Raw genomic sequence first — 15,892 nt, forward strand, 5'->3', positions numbered from 1 at the left:
ATTTACTGCTTCTGACATTACCAATAAATACCGACTGAAATCTAACAAAGTGAAGGCAGTATTGGTAGGTTCCCAAGTTGCAGACATATCAGGCGTAAGGTTAAAAACAAAATATGTGGGTTGCCTGCCAAGGCTGTATTGTACAATCATAATTAAAAGAAAATTGTAGATGTGCTTGCCATCAAAAACCACACATCATACGCTACTGGGAAATTATAAATACATATCATAAAGATCCCATCTGACAATTCATCAGTCATTTCATGTATTTTCGAGCTGGTGAAGAATGGTAAACATGTGCTGTAGAGACACGTCTTTTAGGGTGAAACTATGGCTGCAATTACTGTTTTGAACCACACTGTACTTAATACATAAAAAACATCTTCGTCTGCAGGTTTTCACACAATTAAACAATTCTTTTACTGTTCTGGGTTGATTATATAATTGGCTCATGGTACCATAAAATAAGTTTAAAACAAATATCAGCTCCTTTAAAATAAATAATTTTGTTACAACACTGTATGCCACCACTGTGAGGTTTTTGCAAAGGTAGGGTAAACATTAGGCGTGCAGCACATGACTTTCACTACCAAAAAGACAATTAGATAGTAGCTGAGGCAATAGTTTAGAACAGAACTGTACAACTCCAGCCTACCAGAGTCAGGACTAACACACTTTTTTTTTTTAGTATTTCTTGAATAGACAACAATAAATACATGTTTATAAAAAGTGAACAAAATGACTAGAGTTGGACACCACTGGTTTGGACAATTTAGAGGGAGGTAGGATTGTGAGTTAAAGCATATCTTAAACTAATAACAGAGATGTAATAAGTTGCAGCTTATCATTCCTTAGATGTAGTGGCTGCATTAGTTTCTTTTTTTCCTTATGTTTACCTGGTGATTTAAGTTGTATACCTTGATTAATTCAATTTGAATAATTCGAATGCCAAGTTTTTTATGTAGTTTTGGCTGTGACAGTCTAGTAGGCTTGAATTGACTGGTAGAAGTAGTAGCCACAACAGATCCAAAAGCTATGGGAAGGTTTACTTAAAAAAATTAAAGCTCTCAACTTGTTACAAATTGGCCAGTGGCACAACAGTATTTAACTTAAACGTTAATTTAAAATATCACATTAGGGTGCACAAAACACTTCACAACCACAACTGCACATTTCCTGCACCCATTCTTTTGCCTGTATCCTGATTATTCCCCATAATTTTCTAAATATATACTGCAGGTATGTTTTTGTTAGAAATTGGCCAGTGTATGGACAGTTTGTGAGCACCTGAACAGGCAGCAGTTACAGTAAGACAAGGCAGGTTTTATCTTGCAATAAAAACTACAGTGCATTATCTAAGAGACATTAACCAAAATATTTCATAGTGGCTGAACAGTATGTATTTGGTTAGGCCACAATTTAGGAGGGAGAGAAAATACAGATTTTATCTTGAAATAAACATTTGTGAGACAATAGTCACAAATATTTTATAGTGGCTGGACAGTATGTAAGCAGCTTGGTTAGGCAGTATATAAACAGGGAGAGACAAGGCAGGTTTTATCTTGAAATAAATGTTAGAGTGCATTATCTGAGAGAAAATAGCCAAAGATATTTAAGAGTGGCTAGACTGTATGTGAGCAGCTTTCTCAGGCCACAATTTAAGAGGGAGAGAAGAGACATGTTTTATCTTAAAATACACTAGAAGGCATTATTTGAGAGACTCAGATTTATAGTGGATGGACAGTTATGTAAGCAGCTCGGTTAGGCTGCAAATAAAAGACGGCGAGACAATGCATGTCTTATCTTGAAATGCAAATTAGAGCTATTTTCCAAGAGGCAATAGCCAGAAATATTTTATAGCATCTGGACAGTATGTAAGCAGCTTGGTTAGGCCCGCAATTTATAAGGGAGAGATGAGGAAGATTTTATCTTGAAAAAGAAATTAGAGCATATTATCTGAGAGACCATAGGCAACACATTTTTAAAGTGGCTGGGCATTATGTAAGCAGCTTAGGAAGGCCACAATTTAAACACAATGAAATAAACATTAAAGTGTATTATTTGGGAGACAATAGCCAAAAAACTCACTTGACTGAAGATGGAAGAATTAAAATAAAAATGATTAGTGTAATCAGCAGTTTTAATAATCAGTTTGGAATTGACTTACTTGTGGTATTGTTGGATAAGCAACAGGAACAATCTGCTTTTGGTTTTCTGAGAGGATGATGATATCATCAATAGCCCACTGATCATAACCCTCTCCTGAGAACACTGGCTGCCACCAACGGAATCGGGTACATGGTGTTTTAGCTGTATTAGGAAGCTCAAAATAAACAAACCTGATGGGATATATACATCACCTTGTTAAGATGGGCAATTTAAAAGAAACTTGGTAAATACTATGAAACATCTATAAATATGGCAGAAAAACACAACTCCGTACAGTCTATACTCCATCATTAACCCAGATATTCCCTATGTATGAGGATGTTCCTTCTAATTAAAGAGAAATAAATGCAAGACAAAATGTAAAGAAATTAATATTACTGTCTACATAATGAGTTTTTATAATTATATCCTGCCATTCAAACACTTTGTTTGAGACAGAAAAACTAAATACTAAAAATGTTAAGAAAAACAGTTGAAATACATATATGATGGACTGTTTTACCTGTCAATAGTCTCTCTTGTGACTACGCACTACATGGCCATAAATTAATTCCCTTTTCTCTATTACAGATAAGCCATTTTTAATGAATAAATAACTGGATTGAGGGGTGTTTTTGAATATGTTGTTCTTAAAGAAACTTTAATTTAGAAAGGATTTATTAAAAAGAATTGTTTTGTGTTCTCACACAAGTAAATGCAATGATATTTTGGGGTGATACATATACATACATTAAATAAGGCACCAAGTCAGTTCTATTCATTTACTCTTACAAACCATGTTTTTTTGTACCATGCCATTTTTATTGAAAACTATTTTTAAGTTTAATTTAACCTACAAACACTTAACAACCAATACAAACCTACTGATTACCCCCCTGCCCACATAACCTATGACATGCTAAGATAACCACTGAACAGAATTGAAGTGATTGACTTTCACATTTCACAAAAGATAGGAATGATTGTTTACATAAATATAATAGTATATGTAATCCAACTGGGGTAGTGGCCCCATAAACTAGGATTCTCCTTGGTTACATGAATATAATATTTATACAGTGGGATATTGTAATGGTGGAAGTTTATAAACTTGGCCTCCAAAGTTTCAGAGAATCCTTTGTATGTGACAAAAATTTACATAAAATGTACCTAGTGGGGGCTATAATTTCTATCTGTCAATGTCATTCTCTTTGTTTGCTTGACTCTCTGTGGCAAGCGTCCCACCCTGGGGCCCCCAGCCACAATATTGCCGCCAACAGGCAATATGAACAGAAACTTCAGCAAATGCTACGTGATGGATAGCTGCAAGCTTGGCTCTGACCCACACTTCCTCTTCTGCTGCACCTGTGTCTTGTGTTGCAAGGCAGCAATGTAACCAGGTAAGAAGTACCCTTTCTGCCAACTGCATAAAAACCAGTCCACACAGGTGTGCCCTGGAAGCTGTAGGGGAACGTGCTGCTGAGCTGGCTGGCTGTGTGGGCAGGGCATCCAGTTTATGAGGGCACATCCCATCCAGCCATCATAAGATGCTACTATTGTGCTACCATTACAAGGGCATAATGTGTACTTTTGTGGTTTTGCCCTATGCCTGGTGCTTGTGCAATTCTAAAAAAGTACTTTAATTTTGTGTAGAAACATAAGAATTGTTTTGCTCCACTGGTTTGGCTAACAGACAAAGTCCATTCATAACTGGTTGCAAAGCTGAAAAAGTACATGTATATAAGCATATGTAGCGGAACATGAGGAAATTGCACACCAAGCACTAACAAATGTGTATCTGTCTGTCAGGGTAGATATTCATTTTCAAACCTAACTACACTGCTGGAATTATTTGTCACAAATGGAAACAGTACCCTTCCGGAGTATTCGGTTACTGCTGCTGCTAACCTCAGAAAAAGGTCACAAGAAAAAAAAATTACTGAAAAGTTTTCAGAGGCTGAACCCCTTTCTAACACCCTTAATTGGTTTCAATATAAGGTTCTCTATGTAGTCATTAGTTAGGTGACAACCAGTCTGAAAACAAAAAAATATAAAAAAATAAAAATCTGGTCCATGATATGTCATGCTTAGACCCAGTTTAGTCAAATCAAACGAAAAGACAATACAACAAAAAAAACTTTGCAAACTGTAGCACAGTTGGCTCATGTTAATATTGTTCAGTTTAAGATTGAATATCTTGGTTTCAAACAAAAAAGATCAATTTCTAAGGAATCTATGCAAAATATACAAATGATGATTTTATTTTACTGATGTAAATTGTATAGCATGTGAGAACTGTCTTACTTGTTGCTAAATAATTTTGTTTAGCAATTTTGTATGATCATAACTTCTGCTGCATATATAAAATGTTTTGCAATATATAAAGTACTTACTCTCTCACTCCTTTTAAGTAGAAATTTGTACAAACACAGATTAAAGGAGAACTATGAGGTGAGTGATTTTCACTCAGCCTCATAGTTCGAGCCGACGTGTTCGAGTCCATCCTGTCCCTGCAGAGAGCCGTGACTGTCACTCACGGCTCCCTGCAGGGATTCCCCCCTCCCCTGTCCGATCCTCCAGCGCTGACCGGTGGAATGGACGGGGAGGGGGCGAGTACAGCTGGCTCTGCCTCTAGATAGGAATAGCCAGCTGTCAATCACGCAGCTGGGTGGATCTCGACAGTAATGTTCCATCCCGGCTGCGGCGGTCTCAGTATACCGCGAGCTGTAATTTGCGGTATACTGAGCTTTGGGTCACGGGAGGACGCTAGTTTATGTCCTCCCGTGACCCTGAGGAGAACTATGGGGAAAAACACTTATCCCTTAGTTCTCCTTTAAGGTCTTCCACTGGATAGGACCTTCTGGAATCCTTTATTTTACTGAACACTGAGAGTGATATCAGCTACATTTTAGTTTATTATTATTGATACATACGCTCTTTCTCCTTTACTCTCACTAAAGAAGACATTGGTAAAGTCTACATGACTAATATCAACATCTTGAGGACTGGGCAAATCAATGATTTCAGCTCTGTACCATTAGTCATTATCCTCATCATACTTGGCGACACTTGCCTGATGACATCCTTGATAAATCTGCTCATTTCCCTTTAATCCCACTAGGGAGACATTGCTAAGGTCTACATAAATAATGCCCACATTTTTGAATACTAGGTAAATATTTCAGCTCTGTACAATTGGTCATCATCCTCATTATACTTAGCAAAATTTGCCAATGTCATCCTTGATAAATTTGCTCATTCTTCACTCTCTGTAAAGAGACATTGCTTAAGTCTACATATCATCTTCAGGACTTGGTAATCCAATGATTTCAGCTCTGTTCTGTACAGAGCTTAGTGATAGTTGTTTGACCAATTACTGGTAATACTCATCATGCTTAGTGCCACTTGCTTGAACAATTACTGGTAATGTCATTTTCCAGTCATGTTTTTTGATTGTTATATACAATGTGTACATTTGTGTAGAAATTCAGACAGATCATTTAACTACATATTTGCACAACTGTGTTATAAATACAATGCAAAGTATAGATTTTTCTTGTTAAGCCATGTCATTGTGTTGTGTTAAATTTGACAAGTTGGCCAGGTGGGCCCAAAGACCCAACTTTCTCTGGTGGGCCCCAGAGTCCCAGTCTGAACCTAATTTCAACCATGAATGTGTGAGACTCCCCCCTCTTGTGTTCTTAAAGTTTGTACAGAGTACAAACCATATTTATTACATATGAATACAGTATGCTCATGAATACAGTATGCTCTACAGTATGCTGTGAAAAATCACAGCAATATCCATGGACAGTCCATGTCCCCATGACCTTCTCTGATTTGGTACTACTTATCGGGCAAATTTGCACATCCAGAAAATCTGTTTTGGAAACCACTGTGTTAACTGTCATTTATTCTAGGGACTTTAATTTAACAAACTGGCCTGATTGTTTTCCATGGAATAATTATAATAGTTAACAATGATTTATATTATGTTCTGTTAGTCTTGTAGATGTGAAGATAGGTCACCTGCACTCCAAAATGCCAAGAAAATATTGTTTATTGCAAAAACATCACAAAGGTTATTGTGACCTTGTCACTGTGTCTTTTTGAGGAAGGGATTCTGTACAGCCCTGGAACATTGGTAATTTTGACCTATGTGACGTTATTTGCAATGAACAATATTTTCTTTGCATTTTGGAGTGCTGGTGACCTATCTGCACATCTCTGAGGTTCTGCATGGTGCCATCCATGGCGGTCACTTCAATCACTTATTTTATCTACACTAGTCACAAGCTGTATGGTGTGCAGCAGGCACTTTTAACTGTTAGTCTTGTAAACACCACACTGTACACATAGCCAAGTGGCTACTCTGAATGTATTTGTATCTTCCTGTGTCACCCCTCGGCCTCTAGCCTCCACATTAGACAAGGAATCAACCTAATCACACTGCTGATTTAATGCCCATGAGCAGGTTGGTGACACAGCAAACTGTAAAGCTAAATAAAAAAACAGCTTGACAGTGAATCAAATACTTCCTAAGCAGGATAACAACATCATTAAGTAGGAAAAAACTGTTTACATACTGTATATGTAGTTCAAATATGTATTTAGCTGTGTAGATGGAAATCTGATTTAAATCGGGCTTCTGAGTTTATTAGATACAGAGAATGACACTTACTTTGGTTTTGTAAAATCAGAGAAGTACATTTCTGCAAGCAGATGCCAATTTATGCCGCCATTATTACTGTACTGTAGTAGCACTCCCTCCTCTCTGCTATCTGGTTTATTGCAAGATGGACTGTCTCCTCCAATCTGTATATAGAATTGTATGAAATCTACCCATGTTGTGTCCATGTCCCAGCTAACTAGCTGTCTTCTGCCATCCTAGAGAAAAAGGAAAAAAAAAGTAAATCAAAAGATAATTCTACAAGATTACATTCTATATGGAATTACAATGAAATGTCCATTCTGTTTCAAACTGAGATGAAAAAGCATTCTAAAGATTTTTGTGTTCAATTTTATTTTAAACTTTTTTGTTCATACACATATGTTTTATATCATTTATTTCAATTATTTGTATAAAACCTTATTTTACTAATAAACATTACAAAGTGCTTCGATGTCCCCTAATTTGCAAAGGATATTGTTCTCTGAAAAGAAAGCCTAGTTGTACCTGCATACTTTTGGCAGCCTTTCTGGACCAATTAATCATTACCATTTATGATCCAAGTACCCTGTTTCCCCGAAAATAAGACCTACCCTGAAAATAAGACCTAGTACTATTTTGGGGAATTGCTAAAATATAAGACCTACCCCGAAAATAAGACCTAGTTGTGACCATTCCCAGGGCCGGTGGTGGCATAAGGGCGAACTTGAAGAGGCGCAGGAGAGAATCAGCGGTGCCAACCAAGCCAGCGCTAGAGGAAGCGAGGCGGCACCGGAAGGAGCAGAGCCGCATAAGCCGATGCCTTTTCTATAGCGCCGGCTCCTGTCACAGACGGAGTGATACCAAATGCGCTCCGCCTGTGAGGAATCAATAGTGAAAGTGTTCTTCGCACATTCTGGCCAGCAATTGGTTATCACATTGCTCTTGGAAAGGCACGGCACCCCTAATTGCCTTGATCATCATTTTTTTGTACATGAATACATGTAGACTTTTCTACATGAATAAGTGCGGGTTGTTGTACATTAAAAAAATAAACAAAAAAATAAGACCTGCCCCGAAAATAAGACCTAGTGTGTTTTTTTGAGCCAAAAAAAATATAAGACAGTGTCTTATTTTCGGGGAAACACGGTATGTGTTAATGGGAAGGTGTCTGCTGCTCTGGTCTATTTTAGCACTGACCTGCAGAGAGATACTCCACACAGGTCCTGCTAAGGAGCACAAAGCTTGCTTCACTGATAAATATATAATTTCCATTCACAATACTTTATATTTGACTTACTAAAAAAGAAGGAAATAGAATGTCTATTTTGTAGCGTATTGTATCGTAAAAACACTACAGATTTACTGTAACCTGGTGGTCACACTACATCATGCATACAAAGTGTAAACTACAGAGCATAAAAAGTATGGACTTTCGTAAAAAGTTGTAATTTAATCATATAAGTGTTTTGTTAGAATCCTTATAAAGCCCAATCAAGAAACAAAATGGGGGGAATTTATCAAAAGTGGAGCAGCTAAAATCTGGAGCAGTCTTGCATGAGAACCAATCAGATTATCTCTTCAGTTTGTTCAGTTAAGATTTGAAAATGAAAGAGAGAAGCTGATTGATTGCCCTGCACAGCTGCTCCAGATTTTAGCTGCTCCACTGTTTATAAATTCGCCTCACTGTGTTTTGTATATTCAAAGTGTACTATATGTGCCATACAAAATCAGCTTTAAGAATAATTCCCAACTGCAAAATGTAATTTTAAAGTATTATTATCTTGTTGATTTACTCCCTGATGAAGTGGGCCCCTAAATTAACAATTGCACTCAATGTGACCTGCATAAGCCTATAGCACAGCACAATGTTCATGTGAATATTCATATAAGTATGCACATTCACATGCACTGTACTTTTACTGTAACTAGGCTCTTACTAAAAGACCCAGTAAAGGAACAGGAACATAAATACAATGGGCTTCTTTTTGATAAATATTTTTGTTTACCAATGATCACCTGAAAAAAAAGAATATTACTTTCTAAAAAAAATAAAAATAAAACAGAGAGCATGAGACGCCTACTATATGGCAATTGCAATTGTTTTCAAACAATACAGTACAAACTTATCCAAAGTACCACCCTGTATGTATAAGCAACTAAGGCTGGCTAGACACATATTGAACTTCATCCGATTCCTGCTGCCCTGCCACCACCACACAGCTCACCAAAAGTCAATTTAAAAATCAGCTGAGCCAGGTGGATAACTATTGACTGAACAGTGTATGTGTATGGCTAAGGAAATGCAAGACTAAAGTAGGCTTTAAATGCAACGAATTTCGGCTAGTTCTTGATGAACCCTTACACCCAGCATCCCTTGATCAGCTGATCAAAGGAGCAGGTCAGAAAAGTTGTGGCTGAACAGAGCTAGCAGCCAATCAGCTGCCAGCTCCATCCAGGAATTCTGACAGTGGCGGGGAGGCCGTTTTCAGAATACAATAGAAACAGCAGAGGATTCTTCAATTAATGCTCATAAGTGTTGATGGAAGAATCTGTTCTTTTTTTTATCAGCCCGTGGGTTGAACCAAAAAAAAAAATAGAACCGTGTATACCCAGCTTTACCACACATAAAAAATTTGTTTGTATGGTTATTAACAATCTTAAATATCCATTGCAATCCCTTGGCAGAAGCCTTTCTTAAACTATAAAAGTCTGTCAAAGGGAAACATTGCTGATTCATTGCTAGGTTGTAATATATAACATTATAATCCGTGATCTACAGAATAAAGGCAGAAATTACATTGCTATGCATGAACTGTCATTTAATCAAATGCAGCAAAGTTAAAACACTTAAGAGAAGCTCAGTTATAGAGCCAAATTAAGTATCCTGCGTGATATAGACCTTTTATAGTTTAAATATCAAGAGTTTCAAGACTGATAACAAAAACAAAAATAAGGGTAATCAAGGGTAAACAAAAGGTTAATTGTGAAAAAAAGAACAGAAATCAACTTTGCTGTCTGGCTGTTATCAAACATTCCCAAACCCATAGGGTAGAAGGGATACACTGAGCTATACCAAAACAATACAAAAATATAAAGGTTCATACAATGTGCCAGTTTTTCCAACAATCATTCTGTTGTTGTCTATGCGCATTTCTAGTTGTGGTTTATTGTTCTGAGTAGATAAGTGTTTATGTAAAAGGGTATGAAGTGGCCACATTCTATTCCAGATCCCTTCAGGGTAAAGTTTTGCAAAATATGCCACTGCATGTTTGGTTTATACAGCTGGGACCTAATGTTTTGGCAGTGTACAATAAGTTTTATTGGCCCCACATGAAAGGTACTCCAAGGTTTTGTTATGTATGAGGTTCCAGGATCAGACAAAACAGTATTTTAGAAGTGACATCTTTGTGGACGGCAAAGCTTTTTTTCTAGCAGAGCGCTCACTGTATAAAAGAACCTTTATGTTCAATTAATGCTGGCATAAATTGTGCAAAAATACTATAACAGTGCAAAAACAATGAGAGTAATATGTGTAAAAAACAGAAGACTTAGAAATCAGTACATTCAGACCCTGTTACTGACCTGTCAAAAATGTAAGTGTAAACACATTTTTATTATTACATTTAAGACATACAAGTACAGCTATTTATTACATTTTCAGGTATTGAATACAGGTAAAACAACAGCTGTGTGCTTTTTAGCATTGTTTGGAAGCACTTGAAGGTGTGGATACACTTCTGTTTTTGCAGACTATGGGCCCATTTGAAGTGCTATTTTGTTTTCATGGGGAATATACAGAGATTTTTCCCAATTCATAGAGTTTCTCTGGACAATGTATCCATCATTTTTAAATTATTTTGACTCTGGAAAATAATTTAAATGTATTTGGCACATAACATTTGCCAAATTATACATACAATTTTCAGTTTTATTTCACAAAAACCTTGAATTTTTATTTAACGTTAACGTCGTTAACCTTTAATTTAGAATTCTAAAGTTTCACAAGTTGGTTGTGACTGCTTTTATTTAAAGTAGCATTACACTTTTAACCTTATTTTCAATAATGAATGCAGATCAAACACATATACAGAAAAGTATTTCTTTACAGCAAAGTGTTTCTTCCTGTAAATAAATACTGCTTCCCTGAACTTCTTGTCCATTACAACATCACAATGGACAGAGCTGTCTCCAGCAACTGTCCATCTACTTCCTTGGAGAAGGCAGCAGGGAGAAGAGCGCTGGGACCAGGGTGGTGGGTTGCCTTGCTGTGCCTGTGTTTTTGTGAGATACAGACAGCTTACTGACACACACAAGGGTAGCTCCTTAGGACCCAGCAAGGGGAAGAAGCCACCCTAAAAAGGGGATATCAGGGCCAATGCTCAGGGGACAAGCTGATTCTGCAGGAAACTATAACTTTTAAAAAGCAAGAAGCAGCATCCATTGTAAGTGGTTTAATCACATATATGTAAAATACTGCACGTATAGGTCGTTCAATTGCCACAGTGTTTTTTTCTATTATATACAAATGCACAAATATGTAAAAAAAAGTCAAAATGTTTTAAATGAATGTATTTTTTTAAATACTGTATCTGTGTCTGACAAATCAGTATTAAACAGATGACACTGCCATCTTCAGGTTGTAGTGGCATCTACGGTGCCTATGTAAGCTGTAGGCTTATTTTGCCAATAAAGCTTTCATGCTGCATATAATAAGTATGTCATAGCTGATTACCTGATAGGGAACCAGTCTGACTGGTAGTCGATCACCAATGGGGACTAAAGTTCTCAGTTACAGCTGGGATTGAGAGCCATCATCAACACAGGACATCATGCTAGGAAATGCTAATTTACAGACTGAAGCTAAAAATGGGTTAAAGTAAGCTGACAGTGACCCATCACGAGAAACTTTAGATTATTTACAATTGTGTATAAACATATGAATATCTGAACAAATATCAAAGACATACATTACAGAATGAATATTGTAACAAAGGTTTAAAACCTTGCTTGCAAAAGTTTGTCCTATTTGTTTCAATAGTCATAAAAATCATACCTTTGAGAAGTACAGTGATGAGCCTGAAGAAATTATTCCACATCCTTGCTCAGGTTTTACAATTTCTCCTCCAACTACCTCCTGCCAGTTTGTTTCCCAGCCATTCAGCCCTTCAAAGTCAGACATTACAGTGGAAGGAAGTGAATTTGTGGGAAGACATTGAGAACCCTGGTATCCAGAATCACACCTGCAAGTATGGCACAAAACCTTTGTATTGTTACTTTGCATAGGTGAAAATCAATGACTGGAATTATATCAAAAACAACTTATAGAATATATTTCCTGAACAGGCATATATAGAGAAGAACCAGAAAAAATGGTACATGCATGAATCTATAACTGGCCTTTATAGCAGGGCGCACTTTGGGAAGGCTTACAACAATACAAAACACAAAAATTCCCCAGCCTCAACCTGCCAGCCAGCCTGCAACCAAACAAGTAGCCCTGTCAACAGTATGCGTTAAAATCAGAGGTTTTAGTTGCACAAACTTTTGCCCAAAAATATGTAGAAGCCACACTGCCGCGCCAAGGCACCTCTGCAAAGTGTGGTCCTAACTCTAAATTCCCCAGCCTCAACCTGCCAGCCAGCCTGCAACCAAACAAGTAGCCCTGTCAACAGTATGCGTTAAAATCAGAGGTTTTAGTTGCACAAACTTGTTGACAGGGCTACTTGTTTGGTTGCAGGCTGGCTGGCAGGTTGAGGCTGGGGAATTTTTGTGTTTTGTATATATAGAGAAGAACAATAAAGAACATAGCCCCATTATGCTGGATTATCAGAAATTTGAAAAAAAAATAGCTATTTTTCCATAATCCACAATGATTACCAGCAGCAGCATAATTCGAAAACTAGGTCTTAGCTGACCACTTTCCTTCTGATTCTGAAGTTCTTTCTGAATACCTCTGTGAACAAATGTATTCTTCTATTATGAGCAACACTCCTAACAAATACAATGTATTCCCTGGTCAAACATAAAAATTTCAATGAAACACTGGAAGTAACTCAGGAGACATAACATAGCTGCTAATTGGCTCTAATTTTTCTCCTGGCATACATCTTGTGCAGCTGGTTGTCATGAAAGCTGAGTCTCTACAGCTGCTGGTATCCCCATCTATTAAATGAACCTGGTTTGGCGCTGCTGCATATATATTTTCAAAAATCTGCTTTACATCTAATTTAAGGGAAACCTGTACTGAAAGAAACATGAACGATGCCATTTCTTACCTCTCATTCTATAAATGATAGTAGCCTGGCCATCATGGCGATTCCCCTGGCTTCAATACATTTTAAAGTACTACCTGAAACCAAGTTAGCAATGATAACCTGCATTTTTCTAACAGCTTCTCAAGATTCACGTTCAAATATTTTAGGCATAGTATTTAGAATTAGGAAAAACGTCTTCTGAAAACCCAAAATCTTTAGGAAGCCTGGCCAGTACATTCCATAACTATACAAAGCAGTTAACTCCCCATTAATTAGCAGGCCTGACTGTAGAATGATGTGACACAAATAATGAGGCTAAGCAACTCACAAATCAATTACATTTTAATGGCAATGTCAAGATAATATGTAAACTTGGATTGCTACTTGTTTTGTAGCCAACAAATTCACCAGTTTAAAAGACCAATGTGTCCACTCATTTGGCTCCCTGCATGCCTTTACCTGCATATCCCGTGATCACACCAGCCATGCCCGCTGCACATGTTTGGACACTGCTGTCCAATGTAAATATTGTCCAAAGCCCACTCATCTTCAGTTGTGTAATATCTTTGGCTCCAGCGGAAGCGAGTTGCACTAGACCTTCAGAAATAACAAAAGTCAGCTTTATGAATTATAAACAAATCTTATGAAATTAGTAATGAAAACGAAAGTTTGCATTGCCAAATATTTTAAAAGCTTTCAATCTTTCCAAAAGACAGAGTTATGTACAATACTCAAACAATGCGTAATACGTCTGTTTCACAATAACATTAAAGGGTAAATTATGCACCTGTAAAGATAGAAGTGTTTGATAATGTTAAATGTGCACTTTTTACTACATTTCACAATTCAATCCCTTTTAAACGTTTTGTCATTTAAATGTAACGTACACACCAACTGCACAAATACTGTAATCCAAACGTTTATTAAGGCTAGGTTCACCGCATGGCAATCGTGCACGATTCTGCGCAGATAGCCGCGTGGTCAGGAGTCGCTAAGGTGTGAACCAATCGCGATGTGGGTGCCATTATTTTCTAATGGCACCCCAGTCACGCCGGGCAGATCCCGCGCGTCGTGTATCTTAAAAAAAAGGTACTTGTACCTTTTTTCTGCGATTGCCGCGCGGATGTCACCCCATTGAATTCAATGGGGCCGCGCGGAAATTGCTGCCTGCATTGTACAGGACTGTGCGATCCCGGGACGCGCGTCCCGGGTGCCGCGCGGTGTACTGCAGGTGTGAACCTACCCTAAGAGTGTATATATGTTTCAGTTCTTAAGACTGCCAATGCCAATAGGTGTGTGTTACTAAGCTTTTACTTTTGTTTTTATATCACAACATAAATTGATGGAATTGTGTTGCGATAGAAAAGCAAAGAAATTAAATGATTTGGGGCCAATTTTATTCACTTTTTTATTTTTTAACATTTGTAAGATCTATAGATGCATAACAGAAGGGAAAACAAATATATATATATATATATACTAATCCACTGTACATTTCTTTTAAGATTGAAAAAGTAGTTAAATTACTGAGGCATACATAGTGGAGGTGGAATTGTACTGATGATAGTAAATAAAAGGAAGAAACAATTATATAAAGAAAGAAATGTTGATAGAGTAAAAGAAGTGAGTAAAATGAACTAGCAAATATTGTTCATTATGGACAGTATTACCAGGTCTTTTGTGGTAGAGGCAATGTGATCCTCCTCCAGTGTGTGAATTCACTTGAATGATAGACGCTTGCAGAGGTGAACTCCTGGCAACTTGGCATACTTGGAAGACATTCCTAAGTAAATATCAAACGTTTAAAAAAGTAAATTGATATGAACTATATTTTTGGGTCTTTTCTTTACCCCCTTCGCCTCTATGGGCCAAACTGTAAACAGGCTAAAGGAAAATTTGCATCTATTACTTTGACTTCTTTGGGTAGTGCTGACATTTTGAAATATTTTGTTTCCTGAAATTGTGATTTTTAATGAATACATTCAGGAAACAAAATATGTAAGGTTTCAGGATGTGATAGAAATAATGAAGCTTATTTATATTTCAGTGTATGTAATGTAATATATATTTTATATTAACTAATTCATATCAGAGCAATACAGTTCATTGCCAAATGGCTGGTAATAATGTTTCTATGGTACTTATTAAAACACAGATACACAGAAAAGGCTTGTTTTGCAAGTTTAATTATTTGACATTTTTTATTTAGCCTGTAAATGTGGATATAGTGATCAACCCAGCACAGCTCTTTTCCCAATCACATTCAATTATCAGCATCATTATTTCCAAAATTCACAAGGGACCATATTTCAAGGGCAGAGCTTGCCACAAAGAGAGTAAACATGGCTCTTAGCTCTTAATGCTGCCATCCAAATATTGTCACTGATTGAGTGTGAACGATTATTAAGATGTAAGCAACATCAAAACCTCTTTGGCTAAAAATGTTCTTTGCTGGTCAATTTGTTCCCAAAAACTAATTTGTGTTCATTATTATCCTTTTATCGAGAAAACACCTGGTGGTGGGGCAAAAAGTATTTAAGTGGCAGGCTTTCTAATAAGCGCTCAGGACCAATTTGAGACAAAAGTACAATGGGACCAAGCATGCATACTCCTCTTCTCTGTGAAGAGAACATACTAATAAAAAAGCTTTGCTGTAATTTTGTCTACAAGACAGAAGTCTGTCATTAAGTTAAATAAACAGATCACATGTATTTGCATATCTTGATGTTTCAATGGATTACAATTTTTGATTTACAAAGTCTGCTTAACAGTAATGTGCAAATTAAAAGCAGTAAGTCTAATACAGCCTCAACTAATTTAACAGTCAAAAACAATATAT

General features: G+C 36.9%; 1 protein-coding gene across 1 annotated transcript in view; it reads right to left on the reverse strand.

The window, feature by feature from the left end:
• RELN (reelin) overlaps positions 1–15,892 on the reverse strand; it is a 138,335-nt gene that overhangs the window by 107,261 nt on the left and 15,182 nt on the right. The window contains 5 exon segments of the mRNA XM_018560426.1: positions 2,168–2,339; positions 6,830–7,035; positions 11,853–12,039; positions 13,513–13,650; positions 14,724–14,836. Coding sequence (XP_018415928.1) covers positions 2,168–2,339; positions 6,830–7,035; positions 11,853–12,039; positions 13,513–13,650; positions 14,724–14,836 — 816 coding nt within the window.

Source organism: Nanorana parkeri, unplaced genomic scaffold, assembly GCF_000935625.1.
Source record: "Nanorana parkeri isolate BGI_ZX_2015 unplaced genomic scaffold, ASM93562v1 scaffold454, whole genome shotgun sequence".
Taxonomy (NCBI): Eukaryota; Metazoa; Chordata; class Amphibia; order Anura; family Dicroglossidae; genus Nanorana; species Nanorana parkeri.